We start from the raw sequence: 19,057 nt of genomic DNA, 5'->3' as shown, positions 1-19,057 counted from the left end.
GATATTGGATTAATAAAATAATCGATAAACTCCACTTATTGGCACGATTCAGAACTGCAATCACTAATAATTGGGCGACCGCATGGAACTACAAAGGGTACGGACCACTTCTCCGGTGGCTTGTGAATCTTCGGAGCAGATAAAATTGTCTCATTCGGGGAGCATCCGAACCACTGAAGTAAGTAAACTGTTTAGGTGTAATAAATTTAGATTCTTTAAGAGATGTTAATATTTCTTTAAGCATACTATGAGTTTCTTTTTGAATTGGCTGTGTTAACGGTACATAATGTTATGTATTACTTAACTGTCTATTGGCTTCAAATAAATAATGAGCTCTTTCCATTATAACTGTTTGTGACCCTTTATCAGCTGGTTTATTTATTATGTCCCGGTTTTGTGATAGTTTCTTTAGAATAAGAGACTGTTCATGGGTGAGATTATATTTAGTTTGTGTTCTCTTATGAAATCTGGATAATACCCGGGTGTCCTTCCTAATAAGTGGTCAGATGCTCTCCGAAACGGACTCCACCATCGGCTCCCACCTAGAATTATATGAAGAAAAGCCCTTAAGGATCTCCATCTCCCCCTGACTCAGACTCAAAGCCGACAAATTTGTGATGTTAGACCAATGGGGGAATGTATACTTACACTTTTCCCCCTTTACATGTTTAATTGGTCCAGCCAGGAATGCAAGATAAATTTAGCCGTGGCTGGGCACCAATGGATTGGGTCGTGTGCTTCGGTCGATTTAGGTAAATAATTACATTTCTGTACAATGGTTTTATTCAGAATTTGTAAAAGTCTTTGTATACCTGAATCTAACCTGTCAGAAAATTAATGACTGGAACATAAACTTGTGCATTTGGAAATATTTTATCACACATTTTCAAAAGCTGTTGAAGTTGTTTCCAGGTTGTTGTGGGGGTTTGTCTTCCCAAACAGTTATTCAAACCTAGTGACAGTACAACCTTCTCCACTCCAGGGATTTTTCAAGGATTCCCCTGATGTGGTAGAAGGATGCACCTGGAAAACTATCAACCTGCACCTCATCATCCAAGAAGCGTGGAATGCGAGCCAAATTAGAATCACCCAGAATAAAAATAGATTTAATTGCTTCAATTTGCCAGTCACAAATTTTTCGGTTGGTACGCGGATGTACTGTTGGCTCCAAGCGCGCCGCCAGAGGGCGATCCCCCACACCCCCACCCGGACAGGTTTTTTTAATGGGGGGGTCAGATTGGGAATTACCTTGAGATATTGTATCACTTTTTTCAGGTTTACCCATCATCATTTGTGCCCCATCACCTGCCGGCATCCGGAGTGTGGAGGAACCGCACCCCAACGACGTACCAGGAGTCGACCCTAAGTCAAAAGAAGAAGAAAAAATCCAATCATCGCCACGACACACCACATGGCTATATGGGATCTTGTTTATTTGTGTCGCCTTACCTTGATCTTGCTGCTGTGGAACTGGGGCTGCAGGCAGATTAATACTATCTGGTTCAAGAACTATCTGCATGTCTGTATGTTGTTTTGTAACTTTTGTAACCTCTATTGTTTGTACTGACTTGTGTCTAATCTCCCTTTTCTCCTTAGGACTGATCTGCTTCTGGACATCTATCAGGTAAGTATTCTGTTTGTTGATCTTATCTTCCTCCTCCTCACCTCCCTGTACTCCTCCTCACCTCCCTGTACTTAGCAGAGGTGGAAAGTCATCACCAAACCTAGAACAATCAGGTACCTTTTTGGGTGTTTTTTGTGATGGAATTCCTACCACCATTGACCTAAGGGTTTGTACTGAACTTTCAGTAAATTTCTTCCTATACCTAGTCCTACTCCATACTACCGCTCGATTAAAAACCTCTACATTAAACCCCTGGATTTTGGCTAACCCCGATGCAATGACCTCATGATTGTGCTCCTTTAAAATCTCAATGTTTTGGTCCATCCACTTTGCTGTATTCTGTCTCACTTTATCTAATGTAGATTGATTGGGAGAAGAAGGTTTAATGAAAGATGTGAGTTTTGTTACCTGTTTAAACATTCCCGGCGGGTAGCGATTAGCTAGCATTCTAGCCTGTAAGATCTCTGAATGGTGAATGGCCTGTAACAATTTAAAATATTTCTTAGTTAAAACCAGGTCTACTGTCTTATTTTTACTCCGGTTTTGGCCTGGATTTAAAGTTACATCATTCAATTGACTGCTGGACTCTGGGTCGGCCAGGGCCGCAAATCTGTTGTATAGAGTAGCCATGCAATCACCCCAAATTCACCTTACCAAATAAATGACAAGCACATACATAAGAGAAAAAAAGAGAACCATAAGAACTTATGTAACTAAGATCCAAATTAAAACTCAGAAATAAAAACAATACCAAAAACCAATATACCAAATAACAGCAAGTAAAAGATGGGGCATCAGAATACACTAGAGAAACAGGGACATGCCTACCCGGCTGGGGAATCGCAGACGTTTGCCGTTCCCTAGTGGATGTCCAGAAATATTGTTCTCTTTTTGAAAACAAACCACTTGGATGGAAGTCCATAAAAAAGAGGAAAAGAGAAAACCGCCCGTACTCCCTTCCAAACAGCCGGCAGTTGCTCCTATTCCTGGATAATACTTACACCACAGCCAAAATGACCACTTTCAAAAGTGTAGAAGGAAGCAAGGGATTTTTCCAATTACCTTATCTTCAGTGTGCACACCCTTTCGGCCTATAGCTTTAGAAGAAGGTTGTTTGAAACTTACTGCCTTGTCTCCTTATCCTGGTTGGCTGATGCTTCCAGATAGTGTCATTCTTTTGAATCCCATTTTGGATAAACCATTAAAATGTGTCAAATCCCGAGACTCCAAAAAAACCCCAAAAGTTCCAAAAAAAAATTAACAATTTAAAAAATGAAAAAAGTAAAAACCAAAATTAAGAAGTGTCAAACCATGAATGTAAGAAAAGTATTTTGCAGCCAAATGGAACTCCAAACAAAGAATTTTATAAAAAAAAAAAAGTTAAAAAAAAAAGGAAAAAAACAACAGCCTAACTCATCAGAGGTTCAGTTTGTTTGGGAAGGAAATGCTTTTCAAGGAACAGATGGCTAACCCTAACCCTAGGTTAGGATAAGGGTTGTGGGTTTGGATTAAGGTCGGGGTTAGGATAAAGGTTTGATTTTAAGATTAGGATTAGGGCTGGGGTTAGGATAAGGATGAGGGTTGGAATTAGGGTTGTGGTTAGGATTAGGATTGGGGTTAGGATAAGGGTTGAGATTATGGTTGGGGTTTGGATAAGGGTTGGGATTGGAGTTAGGATTAGGGCTAGGTTTTTGTAAGTATACAATGACCTATGGTTAGGGTTGGGGGATGGGTTTAGGGTCAGGATTAGGGTTGGGGGTTAGGGTTCGGGTTAGGATAAGGATTGGGGTTAGGGTTGAATTGGGTTTAGGATAAGGGTTGGGGTTAGGGTTAGAGTTACTGGTTAGGATTAGGATTGGGGTTAGGATTAGGGTTGAGATTAGGGTTGGGGTAGGATAAAGGTTGGGTTTTGGGGTTAGGATTAGGGCTAGGTTTTTGGAAGTATACAATGACCTAGGGTTAGGTTTGGGGGTTGGGTTTAGGGTCAGGATTAGGGTTAATAATAATAATAATAATAATAATAATAATAATAATAATAATATTAATAATAATAATATTTTTAATTTATATTGCGCTTTTCCCAAGCTCAAGGATGCTTTACAAGGTACAATATAGACAAATGGAATATAGTGTAACATATTTGTCGGACATTTGCCCAGGACAAAGGATCACATGCAGCTGCATGAGATAATAACAGAGGACAGGACTATACACAAAAACATACAGTTCATGAGACAGGACTCTACATAGTACACGATACATACACTACACTTTAGAAAAATGAAGGACTCCTAATACATATGCATTTACTGATAGTGAAGGTTGAAAAGGTGGGTCTTAAACCTTGATTTAAATTCAGACAAAGTGGTGATGGTTCTGAGTGCAGTGGGTAGGGAGGTCCATAGTGTTGGAGCCATGACAGAAAAGGATCTGACACCCGCAGAGGATAAACGGTATCTAGGAATACAAAGAAGTTCAGAATTTGAAGACCGGAGTGATCGTGAAGGTACACAGGATGAGAGAAGATCGGAAAGATGGGGGGGGGGGGGGGGGGCCTTATTTAGTATTTAGTGCCTTATAAGTAAGCAGTATGATTTTATATTTTATGCGAGATGAGACTGGCAGCCAGTGAAGATCAAATAATAAAGGGGTGATGTGGGCAGATTTTTTATTGGAGGTTAACGTTCTGGCAGCCGAGTTTTGTATGTACTGTAAAGGTGAGATTGAGTGAGCTGATGGACCAGAGAAGAGCGAATTGCAGTAATCAAGACGGGACGTAATCAGAGCATGTACTGATGTTTCGGCATCATTTCGGAAGATAAAAGGTTGCAGTTTGGCAATGTGTTGTAAATGAAAAAAGACGCTTTGGAGAGGCTGCAAATGTGGGCATCAAAGGATAGTGAGGGGTCGATTGTGATACCTACATTTCTAACAGTAGCTGAGGGGAAAATCGTAGTAGCATCCAGATCAAGACTAAAGTCCACAGAGTTGTTTTTTATTAGAGATGGAGGACTAGAATGTCGGTTTTACCCAGATTCAGGCTAAGAACATTTGAGTGTAGATTTAACTCACTAACACAAGAGGAGAGTGAGGATTTTACATAAACAGAATCTGGTGTACAGACAGTATGTAACTGAATATAAAACCATGTCGACGAACGATGTTGCCATGTGGCTGAATGTACAGAATGAATAGTAGGGGGCCAAGAACAGAGCCCTGTGGGACACCCTGCTTAAGTAAGACAGTAGGAGATTTGGAATTGTGTATGGAGATGTGATATTGCCTGCCTGTGAGATAAGAGATAGTGCAGAACCCGATATGCCAAATTCTGCTAAGCAGGAAAGTAATATCTTATGACGGACAGCATCAAAGGCAGAGCTGAGATCTAATATCAGAAGAGAGACTACCTGAGTCTCCAGTGAGTAAAAGATCATTAACAACCTTTACTAGAGCGGTCTCCGTGCTATACTGTTGGCAGAAGCCAGATTGAAAAATATCGAAGAGGTTGTTACCAGCTAGGAATGACTGCTGCTGAGAGGCCACAGCCTTCTCCATAATCTTCTATATAAATGGCAGGTTGGAAATAGGGCGGTAGTTGGATAAGTCTGCCGGGCCCAGATTAGTCGTTTTGAGTATGGGAGTAACAGCAGCAGTCTTAAGTGTCACAGGTACAGTAGAGGAGATAAATGACATATTAATAAGGTGGGAAATGGGGGCAGAAATCGCAGATGTAGAGTCTTTTAGCAGGAAGGTAGGCGCAGGATCTAGAATACATGACGAGGAGTTCGATTTTTGTATTAGCTCAGTGATTAATGAGGAATTGGTTAAGGCTAGGGTTGTCATAGAATTATTAGATTGAGATTTCATATGGTGTAGTTGGTTTCTCACCAAATGTCGCATACAGAGTATCTAGCTTACCCTGGAAATGGTTCAGTAAGAGCAGCACATAACAATGGATTCAGAGTCACTTGTGCTTTGGTGCTTAAATCAGTTTATTAATTGTGCTAAATAACATTTTGGGCTTATTGCTTGCTTTGTTAATGATGCTGGAGATATGGGAAGAGCGGGCTGTATTTAAGGCCAATTTATATCACTGAAGACATTCAGCAAATATAAGAAAATGTCCAGTTAAACCAGTTTTCCTGAAGAGACGTTCATGTTGTCTACATTTTACCTTCAAACCTCGAAGCTCTGCATTGAACCACGGGGAGGAATGGGACATGGGGACAGACCTAATCTTAGTTGGGGCAAACTCGTCCAACAATTTTTCAACAGAACAGCAATACTTGTCATAAATCATAGATGGGCAAGTTAAATTTAGCACATCAGAGAGAGTAGAGGAAGTGACAGAATCACAAAAGGAGCTAGTGTCAGCAGTATTTAAATGACAATAACGTATGGTTAGATTTTTGATGTGGTTGACTGGACAGATAAATGTAAAATCAAAGGAAATTAGTCTATGGTCAGAAAGAGGGATAGCTAAACTGTCAACAGAGATATTATTCAGACCAGATGTACAAACAAGATCAAGCGTGTGACCATGAGTATTTGGAAAATTAACATGCTGGATTAAGTCAAAACAGTCAAAGACAACATTTAGCTGAGTAGCAGTGGAGCAAGCAGTATCAACATGAATGGGACGACACAGCACATGCTTGGGTTAGTAATTCACTGAGTTCTGAGACAAAAATCACTTTGTTGTTTAGGTGGTCTGTACATTAATATAAGTACAATGGGATGTTTGATACCAAGCTTCATAACCATGTACTCAAATGTTGTGGTATTGTGAAAAAACAATTTAGAGACAGTTAATGACGCATGAAAAATGACAGGAAGACCACCCCCTTTACCAGTACGTGGTTCTGACATATGCCGGTATCCAATAGGGGTAAGCAGATTCAGGTGGATAAAATCATCTGTGATTGCGTGAGTGAATGAGAGTGTGTGTGCCCTGCAATGGGTTGGCACTACGTCCAGGGTGTATCCTGCCTCGATGCCCGATGAGGCCCGAGATAGGCACAGGCTCCCCGTGACCCGAGAAGTTTGGATAAGCGGTAGAAAATGAGTGAGTGAGAGAGATATGTTCATTTCTCTCCACTGCTTCTCTATTTCTACCCATCCTGAGGCATCCAGGAATTGTACCAGCTCCGATCGTCTTTCGTGCAATGAAGATTTTGGACCTCCACTGAGATGAGGGCGTGAGAATCCTGAGGCATCCACAGATCTACCAGCTCCAGTTAGACTCTGCTATACTAAAGAGGAGATGTGAACTCCATGTGGTCTTTTACATCACTACAACATTTATCAGACTATATACACACTATATAATCACACCCCCAGTGTCACCCAGATGAGGATGAGGTTCCCCTTTGAGTCTGGTTCCTCTCAAGGTTCCTTCCTTTACCATCTAAGGGAGTTTTTCCTCCCCACAGTCACCTGAGTCACCTCAGACTTGTTCATTGGGGATAAATACATACACATTTATATATATCTAATATTAATCTGGGACTTTGTATTCTATTAATCTTTATATTAACCTTTTTCCATGTTTATGTTCTGTAAAGCTGCTTTGAGACAAAGTCAATTACAAAAAGTGCTATACAAATAAATTTAAATTGAATTGAATATTATTATTTATTTGAAAAGCTTTTTTGCTATTTTCTATTATTTATTTGTTTGTTTGGATCCGTTTCCTGACTATTTCAAGGTTTTAGTTTTTAATTAGAAGTTTCAGTTTTGTTAGGAAGAAAAAGGGGGTGGGGTTAGTTAGAGGTGTTCACTAACATCATACTTGTGTTATTAATTTCATTTTTTTTTTCTGAAATATTACTTGGATAAATTCTGATGTTCTTTCAATTTTTTTTCTTTTCCCCCTAAAATTGTGGGTGTGGCCTCTAGTTACAAAGGCTTGGCTAATCAGATTGTTCAAAGAACACAATTCCTCCATTGACCTGTTACTGGCCTCTGATCAGTGTTGTGTCTCTTTGCTGGTGCTACTTGATCTTATTGCAGATTTTGATAAGATTGACCATGTTATTTTTCTTTTTGATAGAACATGTTGTGGGTGTTAAAGGGAATGCCTCCTCCTGGATCAGGTCTTATTTGACAGATCACTATCAGTTTGTAGATCTAGATCAGGGGGGTCAAACTCATTTTAACCGAGGGCCACATCAGCATAATTGTTGCCATCGAAGGTCCAGATGTAACTTTGAGTCAGTCTAAATGTAATGTAAAATAAACACAACTACTCCTTAATGTTAAATAACTCTTTATTTTTATTATTTAACTTACAAATATTACATACATATTTGCATAAATGAAAAAGAACTGTTTGCTTGTTTCTCTATTATAACATAAATCCTTTTGTCAGCTTATGAAACCCACATTACTCCATCAATCAACGATCAAACTATCCAAGTGAATAAGGATAAATAACAAGTTATGACATTAACTTTGCTTTAAATGTGGGCGTAGAATGTACTCTTTGACAAGTAACACTGCCTCATAACACAAAAGACATACCGCTTTTTCTCCTTGAAGCACAAACATACCTTACCATCTGCATCAATTTTTCTCTTCCTGGACATTTTTGGATCATTCATTGTATTTCTTAAATCGGAAAATGGCACTGATGTGGAAACACCACAATCTAGTGGTGGGATGCCGACACTTCACGGGTAACATGATCAGCATGCATTATGGGAAATGTAGTTCATGGTCAATGCACCCTTTAGACTTTGACCACATTTAGCCCACAGGTCTTGAGTTTGTTTGGTGTTCCACAAAGTTCTGTTTTAGGCCCATTGCTTTTCTCCCTGTATATGCTACCCCTTGGTGCAATTATTTGTAAACATGGTATTAGCTTCTGCTCTTATGGTTGGGGATAGGTTATAGGGTCAGGTTAGGGAGATAAGAGGTAGGTTTGGTGATATTAATCTCCACAGACTTCATATTCAATTTAATATGTAAAAGAGCTCATTCCTAAGAAGTATCATAAGGTCATATGTTTAGGACTCTAAACGTATAAACTTGATTCAATTATAAATATGGGAATATTTTGGCCATTTGTTTATAATAGCGCTCACTGTGGTTCGCTGGAGTCCCAACGCTTTAGAAATGGCTTTATAACCTTCTCCAGACTGATGGATCTCAATTACTTACTCTCTCATTTGTTCCTGAATGTCTTTGGATCTCAGCATGATGTGTAGCTTTTGAGGATCTTTGGGTCTCCTTCACTTTGTCACTCAGGACTTATTTAAGGGATTTCTTTCTTGGTTGCAAACAGGTTTGGCAGTAATCAGGTCTGGCTAAAGAAATAGAACTTTTGACATTTTAATCTTTTTTTTTTTAACTTGTGCTATCTTTGACTAATATTGACATTTAATTGATGATTTGAAACATTAAAGTGTGACAAACGTTGAAAAAAAAAAAAAACACTTTCACACCAGTGTAGATTATAAACACTGAGTAGGATTATAAAGCATTACTTTTCTAGAAATGTGTATTACAGAAACTAATAAAAATTTGATTGCATATTATATTTTTATATATTTTTGTATTCTGTGCAGATATTCATGTTTTGATTTGAAACAGATTTAAACACTGATCTGTACAGCAGGATGGAGGAATAAAGTTTTTCAGTTCTGTTTATGAAAGAACAAAGTTTACTTTCAGACTGTGGCACAACTGGCAAACATACGTTTATTAGTACGTCCCCTTTTATCTCGCTCATTTAGTTTAAAATATGTCCAGTGTTGTAAGATGAAGTGCTGAGGTAATTATATATAAAAAACACTTAAATTACAAATTGTACATGTAGAAATAAGTCAGATAACAGAACACTGCTTTCCTCTAGAATGTGTCTCAGGTTCTTATCTGTATTTATTGCCTAAACCTACTTTGTATTCGTGCCCATATACAAGACTGTTAGTTCGAGTGGTTAAGACTTTGGAAGTTGGGGATCAGAACAAAGCAATATTCCAGGCAATAATGTGTGAAGACAGATTTTCACTGTACTGTAATGTAGATGTGACAATAATAAAGGCTTCTGCCACTTCTGAAAATCAGCACCATGTGATGAACAGTGACTTATGCTGTGCGTGAAATATGGATGTTTAAAATTAATTTTAAAAACAATCTAAAATAAAACCACCGTGTCCAGCTCAAATTATTTATTTATTAAATAATGTGATGACAAACAGGACAGATAAGCTCAAGTTGCAGCCTCCACACATCACTGCACATTAACTCAGGTTAAACAGAGGTTCTGCTGTTTTTTTTGGGGGGGGGGGGCAGATTTAACTCTTTCCTCCCAGGGTGTGTTTATCAAACAGATACTCGGCCATACGGTCCTTGGTGGCATCCATCTTGGTGAGGTTAGTGATGTGGTCACCCAGTTTCTTCATGGCCTCCACCTGCTCGTTCAGGTAGTGAGTCTCCAGAAAGTCACACATCTGTTTGATAGTGAAGATCCAAAGGTCATAATTATGGCCATCACATCTTATCTAGCTAAAAAGATTAATGATCATTTTTACAACTTTAACTCACATGAGCATCTCCATTATCAAGGGCAAGTTTGTGCAGGTCCAGCAGAGCCTGATTCACGGTTTTCTCCAGCTTCAGAGCACATTGCATGGCCTCCAGTCCACTGCCCCACTCATCACGCTCAGGTTTCTTAAACACACACATTTTGGCCTGATTCATAATCTGATCTCACACCAATCCATTACTTTTATTATTTCTCTCTTATTATATATAAAGTCTTATTTCAGGACCAAAGGTTTTATAGAAACAGCAGATAAAAGATTATTATCTAGCAAAACATTTCTATAAAGCTGTAAAAAGATTTACATTCAATTCACACACAGTTTGTGAGATCGTCCACCACAGTGACTTATTAAACCTACATTTAGGACATTTGTCAGATGCCCTGACCGAGCGTGATGTACACTAATGTCCTGTATAATGTGTGTACTGACATGGTAGAAGTGTGAGGGGATAAAGTGTGTTGATTTATGTAATAAAAGTGAACTAAAAAGGATGATCTTATAAATTAGGGGAAATGATTTTCTACCTGAAAGCAATTAAAAACCAAATCTAATTAAACATACGTTTGTCATTTTACGTCATTATTTTTCTCCTGCAATAAAGAGTTCATCTGAAACCTGAAGCAGTTAAAATGTAAATTATAAAGTATTTTTACTGCATTAATATTTAACACGGAATAATATGACGTTTTGTAATTTTGCAGTAAAATTATATTTTATAACAACCAGAAAACATTTAAAGTGGCTGTGAACCCGAGACCCAGCAGTGTGTATTGTACTGTTAGTGAACGTGTGTGTGTGCGCGCGCGCGCGCGTGTGTGTAACAAAAGTGTAAAGAACAGAACCGTAACGTAACGTTAGGGTCAACAGGTGAAAGTGAACCACGTGTTCTATAAAGAACAGAACCGTAACGTTACCTTGACGTCCTGCAGGAAAATTCGGCCTCCTCTCTTATTCTGGAAGGACATAAACTTGTCCGCGTGCTCGCGCTCCTCGTCACTGTTCTCTTTGAAGAAATGAGCAAACCCCTCGAGCGCGACGTCATCACGGGAGAAGTAGTAGGCCTGTAATATAATAATAAGGGTAAATAAGTCTAAAGTACACGCTGATACCCAGTCAGTCAGTGAGCAGCCCGAACCCCAGCCCATGTTCGCCCTGAGCTCCTCACCATAGAGGTGTAGGTGTAGGAGGCGTAAAGCTCCATGTTTATCATCTTGTTGATGGCGGCCTCACAGTCGCGGTGGTAGTTCTGACGGATCTGAGAAGGCTCCATTTCGGCTGATATTGTCGGTTTCTTAAGAAATGTAAAGTGCAAAAATAAATGTTGTAGTAAATGGAATGGGACACAGATGAAGCTCCGTCCAATCACTGTTGAAGCAAGAACCTCTTTCTAGTCCTTCGGGAAGTGTTTACGGAACCAAACACCTGCCTATTTATTACCGCTGTGGCAGAGTGACAAATGCAACCAGCCAATCAGATGGGAGAATGTAACCATACAGTAGGCGGGGTGAAGTCAAACTGACCAATCTTCTGACACCCGGTAGTTTGCCTGAGTGAATCGTGACGCAGCAGTTTTACACCTTGAAACATTTTTAAAAAATAATATATTATATATAGAAATGGACATTTATGCATTGATATACAAATAGCTTTCATAGTCTGCTGTTCTTTGTTTATACCAGAAAGATAAATACTGACGTGAACTGAGTATGAAAAGTGAACATCACGTGACAATCACGTGCTCGCGTTAATGCTGAGTCAGTGTTCTATCACGGAAATTAGCTTCACGTCTTAATGAGCGGAGAAAGAATTCTTATTTATTTATGAAGGCATTATATCATGTTTTTTAAAGCTTTTGTATTCTTAAATGTAAATGATTGAATTTGTAAAGTGTGTTGAGCTGTAGCAACACAATAACAACACAATAACAATAACACAATAACAATAATAACAACACAATAATAACAGAATAATAACAACAACACAATAACAACACAATAATAACAATAACACAACAACACAATAACAACACAATAATAACAATAACACAACAACACAATAACAACACAATAACAACACAATAATAACAATAACAACACAATAATAACAATAACACAACAACACAATAACAACACTAACAACACAATTTATCGCCTGCTGCTCTGCCACTGTGTTTGTGTAATAGGTTCGTTTGTACGTGTGAACTTTACAATCAGTTTGTACTGACATTTAGGTGGAGTAAAGGTGTGGCTGTGAACCACAGACAGTTTCCCTTCTCAATAATAAATAAAGGTTCACATTACAGAGAGATTATCTGATGATGTGATGAACATCACAAAGGTGGAAAACTTGATGAGGCAGAGTGACTCTGCACCATGAAGGACATCAGATATCCACAAAGTACAAACCAATGACTGTGATGAACATATGAGTGAATTCTCTGCCCTCTCACCTCTCGCTCCCACTGAGGGGTTTTGAACCCTTTTTGCATCATGAGTCCCTACTGTGCATTGTGGAGCCGGGGCATGCACAGTAGTCGGTCCACCTTACACCATGTTCATATAAATCTGATGAACATTCACAAGGATTTATTTTTAAATATCAGCTCACTCGAAGTGGCAAATCCAGCTTTATTAATTAATATTTAAAATGCTAAACTGTATTTTATTATTTTACATTTTACGCCCTTATCCAGAGCGATGTACATTAGGTTACAGACTTAAGAGCCTTAAAACACTGTTCAAAGTTTTTTGTTTTGTTTTTTTAAAACACATACAGTACAACAAAAAGTGCAGAAAGTGTTGGTTAAAATCTTCATTTCATTTCATGTTATATGGATTTTATTAAGAACAGCTATAGATCTTTGAGTCATGACTGAGATTTCAGCAGATATTAGTCAAGTCAAGAAGCTTTAATTGTCCTTTACACCAGTTATAGCTGTTGTACACAGTGACATGAACAACATTCCTCCAGGACCATGAAGTTAGTCCTAGTCACATAAAGTGTAAACAGTTTTATATGGTGGTGCTGTACACATGGTGTATATTGGAAGTAATTGCAGTCCATACAGTTTATTGAGCATGTGTGTGTGTGTGTGTGTGTGTGTTTGTGTGTGTGTGTGTGTGTGTGTGTGTGTGTGTGTGTGTGTGTGTGTGTGTGTGTGTGTATTGTGCTCAGTACAGTTTAGTTTAGTTATTGAGGAGTCTGATGGCTCGTGGAAAGAAACTGTTACACAGTCTGGTCGTGAGGGCCAAATGCTTCAGTACCTTTTTCCAGATGGCAGGAGGGTGAAGAGTGTGTGTGAGGGGTGTGTGGGGTGAAGAGTGTGTGTGAGGGGTGAAGAGTGTGTGTGAGGGGTGTGTGGGGTGAAGAGTGTGTGGGGTAAAGAGTGTGTATGAGGGGTGTGTGGGGTAAAGAGTGTGTGTGAGGGGTATGTGGGGTGAAGAGTGTGTGTGAGGGGTGTGTGAGGTCCACAATGCTGTTGGCATTGCGGATGCAGCGTGTGGTGTGTAAGTGTCCTGTTAAAGGGAAGAGAGACTCCAATGATCTTCTCAGCTGTCCTCACTCTCCGCTGCAGGGTCTTGTGATCCGAGATGGTGCAGTTCCCAAACCAGACAGTGATGCAGCTGCTCAGGATGATCTTAATGGTCCCTCTGTAGAACATGGTCAGGATGGGGGGAGGGAGATGTGCCTTTCTCAGCCTTCGTGAGAAGTAGAGACCCTGCTGGGCTTTCTTGGTGATGGAGCTGGTGTTGAGTGACCAGGTGAAGTTCTCCGCTACATGAACACCAAGAAATTTGGTGCTCTTGATGATCTCTACAGATGATCCATAGATGTTCAGGGGAGAGCGGTCGCTCTGTGCTCTCCTGAAGTCAACGAGCATCTCTTTGGTTTTATGCACATTGGGAGATGCTACGTATTATCATTTTAACCAGTAAAGTAATGTAAGTATAAATAGCAAATGCTTACACTAAACACCAACTTTTTAATGTTTGGGGGAAATATCTTCATTTAAAAAGTGAGCTAAATTAATTATTCTATATTATTCTCTACAGTTGTTTTTCCCTAAATCATTTTCTTGTTTTGTTTATGTAACATTCTGGTGCAGAAGAAGCAAACAGCAGCAGCATCAGTAGAGAACGATAAAGAAAGTGATCATTTCACAAGCTAGAAATAAAAGTATTGTTAGTGTTTGGTTTTATACTTGTATGTTCTGACATAAAGAACTGACCTATGGGTGCTTTAAAGTTTGTAGGAATTTTGGAGACACTAAATTGTCCATGTTTGTTGGAAGTTTTATTTTTAGGGTTTTTACTATGAATAATTTGATCCTTGGGAGAATTATGCTGTTTGACTAGAGATCACAACTTAATTATCAACCTGCAAGTAGGAAGGAAAAGAAAGAAAAGAAGGAAAAGAAAATCACTCGACCTGCAATTCCCAATTGTCAACTTTGTTTCCTCTGTACAGTTTGACATCAGATCAATGAGGCTGTGCACAGCATCAGAAAGAATTACTACTTATGTGCTAAACTGAATGCAGCATGTGTGTTTCTTCCCAGAGTGACATGTGGATGTAAATGTCAGAGACATACTGGCAGCTATAATTTATTAACCTCCTTTTATTGTCATCATTAATATGTAGTAATATATTGTGCGACCAGCTGCCCTGTGGACAATGATCTTTTAATTCATGGTTTAAATGCTACAGTTTTAATGCTTCATTTTGCTCTCACAGGTTTATGAATACACTTATCATTCCTGTAGTAACAGCTCTTTCACATCAAACTGTATGGTGCAAACTCCACTAATAAACTGTTTGAATGAGAAGGCAAAGTTTCCTGTAAGGAGGTGCTGAAGACTCTGACCAAGTTGTGTCAGTGTGCAAAGTTGTCACTGAGGTACTAACTCACTTCCTGTCTTGTAGATCATTTGTCTACATTCTTAACCCATTAAGGGGAAAAATGTGTCAACATTTTTTTTTAATATATATTTTGTGAATGTTTTTTTGTGTGCAAGATGTGTGTCAATATGCCCATGATGTGTGTTAGGATTGTATAAAATTTGTAGTGAGAAATAATTTACATCAGTGCCTGTTAAACTCCTCCACCAAAGGAATCTGGTGATGCCTTTTAAGCTTTGACACGATTCAAAAGTCAGGGCCATAAACACGACTGTTATTCATTTTTGGCTCCAAATTCATCCAAGTGTGTGCTACAGCATCACTATTACAAACCTTTTACTAATCAGCTCGAGTCATGGACACGGCAGCCAGTGACAGAAAAAAGTTGTATTATTAGAGGGTGCTTACACAACTTTTGTCCTTAGCCCGATTTATTGGCTTAGACTAGATACACACTTGTGACCGACGTTTATGGAGGTAAGTGAAGAAAACAGCTTTTTCACATGTTAACACTTTTTGGTACATAACCTCACTATAGCAACTGTTCACACAAGGAACACTCAGTCCGGTTTCAGCTCAAAATGTTTATTCATCAGAATCAGTGAAGACTAATATGGAAGCAAAGTACAGAGGAATGATGCTTCTTTTGACAGTTTAAACTCAATTCTACATGAATGCAAATCAGGTTTCTTGTAAGTATCTCGAAATGGGCGACATACAGAAGAAACAGATTTAACTCTTTCCTCCCAGGGTGTGTTTATCAAACAGATACTCGGCCATACGGTTGTTGGCAGCATCCATCTTGGTGAGGTTAGTGATGTGGTCACCCAGCTTCTTTATGGCCTCCACCTGCTCATTCAGGTAGTGAGTCTCCAGGAAGTCACACAGCTAACAAACAAAGAGCAAATCAATTAAAATCACAAAAATAAACCAGGAAAAAAAAAAAAAAAAAACCAAACACACACACACACACACACACACACACACACACACCACTTGAGATTAAACATGCAGTGAGTTTTTAACACATTTTAGTAAGGAGTTTCGGTAGAGAAACACAGGAGACTGTTTACGGGATCTAAAACGTCCTCTTCAGCAAAAAGGAACAATCATGTGACTCAGCACACGAGACACTACTCACACACAAGGGGAAGGAACATCAATAAACACTCACATGAGGATCTGCTTTATCAGATGCCAGTTTGTGCAGGTCCAGCAGGGCCTGGTTCACCGTCTTCTCCAGCTGTAGAGCACATTGCATGGCCTCCAGTCCAGTGCCCCACTCATCACGCTCAGGTTTCTAGGGTAATAATAAAGGTGTGTGGTGAGAAACTCAGGTGAGGTCAAGGAGCAGAGGCATGAATTTATGTCCAACACAAAAGGAACGTTTAGTGATCGGATAGAAACAGATCAGACCACTGCTAGTGGAATGTAGTGACGTCATGACAGTCATGTGACGTCATACACTCCTTCACCTCATTGAGCTGGACTTACTTAAGATCCTGATGATCATTATTACACAGTTCTTAACAAACAACAACCTCAGAAGTGCAGTCAACAACCTCCTCTATGTTCCCACTGTGCGATTCCTGCAGTACATTCCAGTCTGTAGTAACAAAGCAGTCTCTCAGACCCGGCTCTGCCTCAGGAGATCACTTCCTGAATGAGTGTGTGGTTGTGGGTAGCCTCCTCACTCTTGCTTTGTAGTGAACCAGAATAAGGTTGTGGTCTGCTTTCTCCAGGTCAGACGGCAGCGTGGTGCTGTATGCATCCTTTACAGTCGCATACAGTAAATCAATAGTCCTATTTCCTCTGGTGTTACAGTCCACATACTGAGAGAAAGCAGATAAATTTGTGTCCAGAGTAGGGTTGGGCGATATGGCCCAAAAACTGTATCACAATATCAGTGTTTCATATCGGTCGATATCGATATATATTGAACTTTATGACCCATTTAAAATAAGGACCAGGAGAAAAATATATTACATTTAAACATTTTTATTTTAAGCTTAACCTTCCTCTTATCATAAACCCTTCAGTTATTAAGACAGAAATGTCAACCAGGAAAACTCAAATAAATAAAATGTAAACATAAGTCTAAAGTCACAATGAACACTTAACAATTATCTCTTAATATTTAAGGTGCAAAATGAAAGAAAATTAAGAAATGCTTAATAAAATGTAATAAAATAGTGCAAAGTGTTAAATATAAACATAGAGAAACCTGAGAATTTAGTGCAAGTTTAGTGCTAGTAAGTTCACTAGCTGTTCACCTTCTGGTGAAAAAGTGTTTTAAAATATGTGCAGTGTTTTTTAAACATAAATAAAACTGAGGTAGATTGAGATACATCTGTAATATAAAAAACAAACCTGATACAGTACAGTAACATTGTTTGAAATATAAAACCTGCAGAAATATGAAAATGTAACTCAATTTATTCTTACTCTAATCATACTTGAAGTTGAACTATTCAAGTATATTTTTGTAGACTTATAATTAAGGCTGTACTATAGCTATCGAATATTTTAGTAATCGCGTATTCTACCAAAAATTTCATCGATTAATCGAGTAATCGGTTTAAATGTATTTTTGCTTAATTAAAGAGCAATATTAAACCTACAAGAGAAAATAAGATGGGTCTCTTAAAATGAATAACTAATTGGTTTCCTTTTTTAGAAAAATTAACTTTTATTTTCTAAACTAAGGCACACAATAAAATAAATAGTAATAATAATAATACAAAAATACTGCCTTTAAGTCATGCAACTTTCAGAACTAAAATATTCAAAATCTACAGCTCAGCCATAAGAAACTTTTACTGTCTAATTTGGAATGCTTTGTGGTATTTAAGAGGCAAAAAACATGGACCATGCATGGTTTCACACCGAGTGCTTTAAGCATATATACAGTATATATTAATCAGAATATAAAAGTCTCTATCTCTCTGTCTCTCTCTCTCTCTCTCTCTCAACGTATGTGCTTTAAAAGTCTTTAAAGGAGCATGTGATTGCAAAGAAAAAAGGTATCAATATGCTCAGAATATAGGTTAGCCCTGCGCTGTGAATAAATGTTTCCTGCTGCTGAAAACAGACGCTCTAATAGTGTCCCAAAACTTTTTAGTTTTCTCTTGTTTGTTTCTACTCTTTGCTCATTGACATTGTTATCGCGCCCTTCCATTTTGCAGCCCGCACAAGCACGCGCAAAAGTCTGCTAATTCCTCTTTTATTTACAATTTCCTCGCTCCCTGTGCGCTCATTTTCTGCTTATCAGTCACTGGTTACTGAAGTGGAATCCCACTTCTGTTTTCTTCCGACGAAGAATAAAAAATATCGAACGTCTTATCGAGCACATTTTATATCGCTATCGATCGCGTGTCTATCACAATACATATCGTTATCATTTTATCACCCAGCCCTAGTCCAGAGTCACAGGATTAAAGTCCCCAGAGATTAACACAAGAACCAGGGGCAAGTAGTTGTTTCCTTGAATAAACAAGTTTTAACATGTAACAATCTATATCCAAACAATAGATAGTAATGCAAGAAAGCATAAAAAGAGCACAAAAAATATAAAAGAAAACACAGAAATTACAAAAATGCACAAAAAAGAACAAACCACACATGTAGCTGCTGAAAAGGCAGCCACTCACGGCATTGCCAGAAGCTAATTTCTCATTAGAACACAAGTAATATAATGAGTCCAGCAGGGTACTAAAGAGCTTCCCTACTGTAGAGAAATTTGTACTTCTTTCTTCATGTTCTGCCATTCAGTTTATGAAGTGATGTAATCCATACCACAGTGTGCTTAATCACACAGTTCAACTTATCAAAAATGAAGTTTTATTTACTGATTTTCTTTATTAGTTTTTGCACCCCTAATGGTTAGAGAGTCTGACTCGTAACCCGAAAGTTGTGGGTTCGAGTCTCGGGCCGGCCACAACTGAGGTGCCCCTGAGCAAGGCACCGAATCCCCCCAATTGCTCCC

The 19,057-nt window shown here is 38.7% G+C and overlaps 2 protein-coding genes across 2 annotated transcripts in view; both read right to left on the bottom strand.

Moving 5' to 3' along the window:
- Positions 1-9,780: 9,780 nt before the first annotated feature.
- Positions 9,781-11,590, bottom strand: LOC113654113 (ferritin, middle subunit-like). Its single transcript, XM_027164054.2, has 4 exons — positions 11,339-11,590; positions 11,088-11,234; positions 10,172-10,297; positions 9,781-10,077 (listed from the first exon to the last, which is right to left on the bottom strand). The coding sequence occupies exons 1-4, from the start codon at positions 11,441-11,443 to the stop codon at positions 9,922-9,924; spliced, it is 534 nt and encodes a 177-aa protein (XP_027019855.1). The 5' UTR covers positions 11,444-11,590; the 3' UTR covers positions 9,781-9,921.
- A 4,051-nt stretch (positions 11,591-15,641) lies between these two features.
- The window catches only part of LOC113654112 (ferritin, middle subunit), a 58,787-nt gene continuing 55,371 nt past the window's right edge, over positions 15,642-19,057 (bottom strand). Inside the window, exons 3-4 of the mRNA XM_027164053.2 lie at positions 16,247-16,372; positions 15,642-15,960 (exon numbers count right to left, since the gene is read on the bottom strand). Of these exons, the coding sequence (XP_027019854.1) occupies positions 15,805-15,960; positions 16,247-16,372 (282 nt within the window). The 3' untranslated portion in view covers positions 15,642-15,804. The remainder of the gene's footprint in view (positions 15,961-16,246; positions 16,373-19,057) is intronic.

Source organism: Tachysurus fulvidraco, chromosome 15 (assembly GCF_022655615.1).
Source record: "Tachysurus fulvidraco isolate hzauxx_2018 chromosome 15, HZAU_PFXX_2.0, whole genome shotgun sequence".
In the NCBI taxonomy this organism is placed as follows: Eukaryota; Metazoa; Chordata; class Actinopteri; order Siluriformes; family Bagridae; genus Tachysurus; species Tachysurus fulvidraco.
The sequence above is the reverse complement of the archived record's forward strand: the minus strand, read 5'-3'. Positions and strand labels throughout refer to the sequence as shown.

Coding starts and splice junctions, on each gene's coding strand:
- LOC113654113 (XM_027164054.2), bottom strand. CDS start 11,443: ATGGAGCCTTCTCAGATCCGTCAGAACTACCACCGCGACTGTGAGGCC. Junction 11,235..11,338: donor CCTACACCTACACCTCTATG/GTGAGGAGCTCA, acceptor ATTATATTACAG/GCCTACTACTTCTCCCGTGA. Junction 10,298..11,087: donor TTTTCCTGCAGGACGTCAAG/GTAACGTTACGG, acceptor TGTGTGTTTAAG/AAACCTGAGCGTGATGAGTG.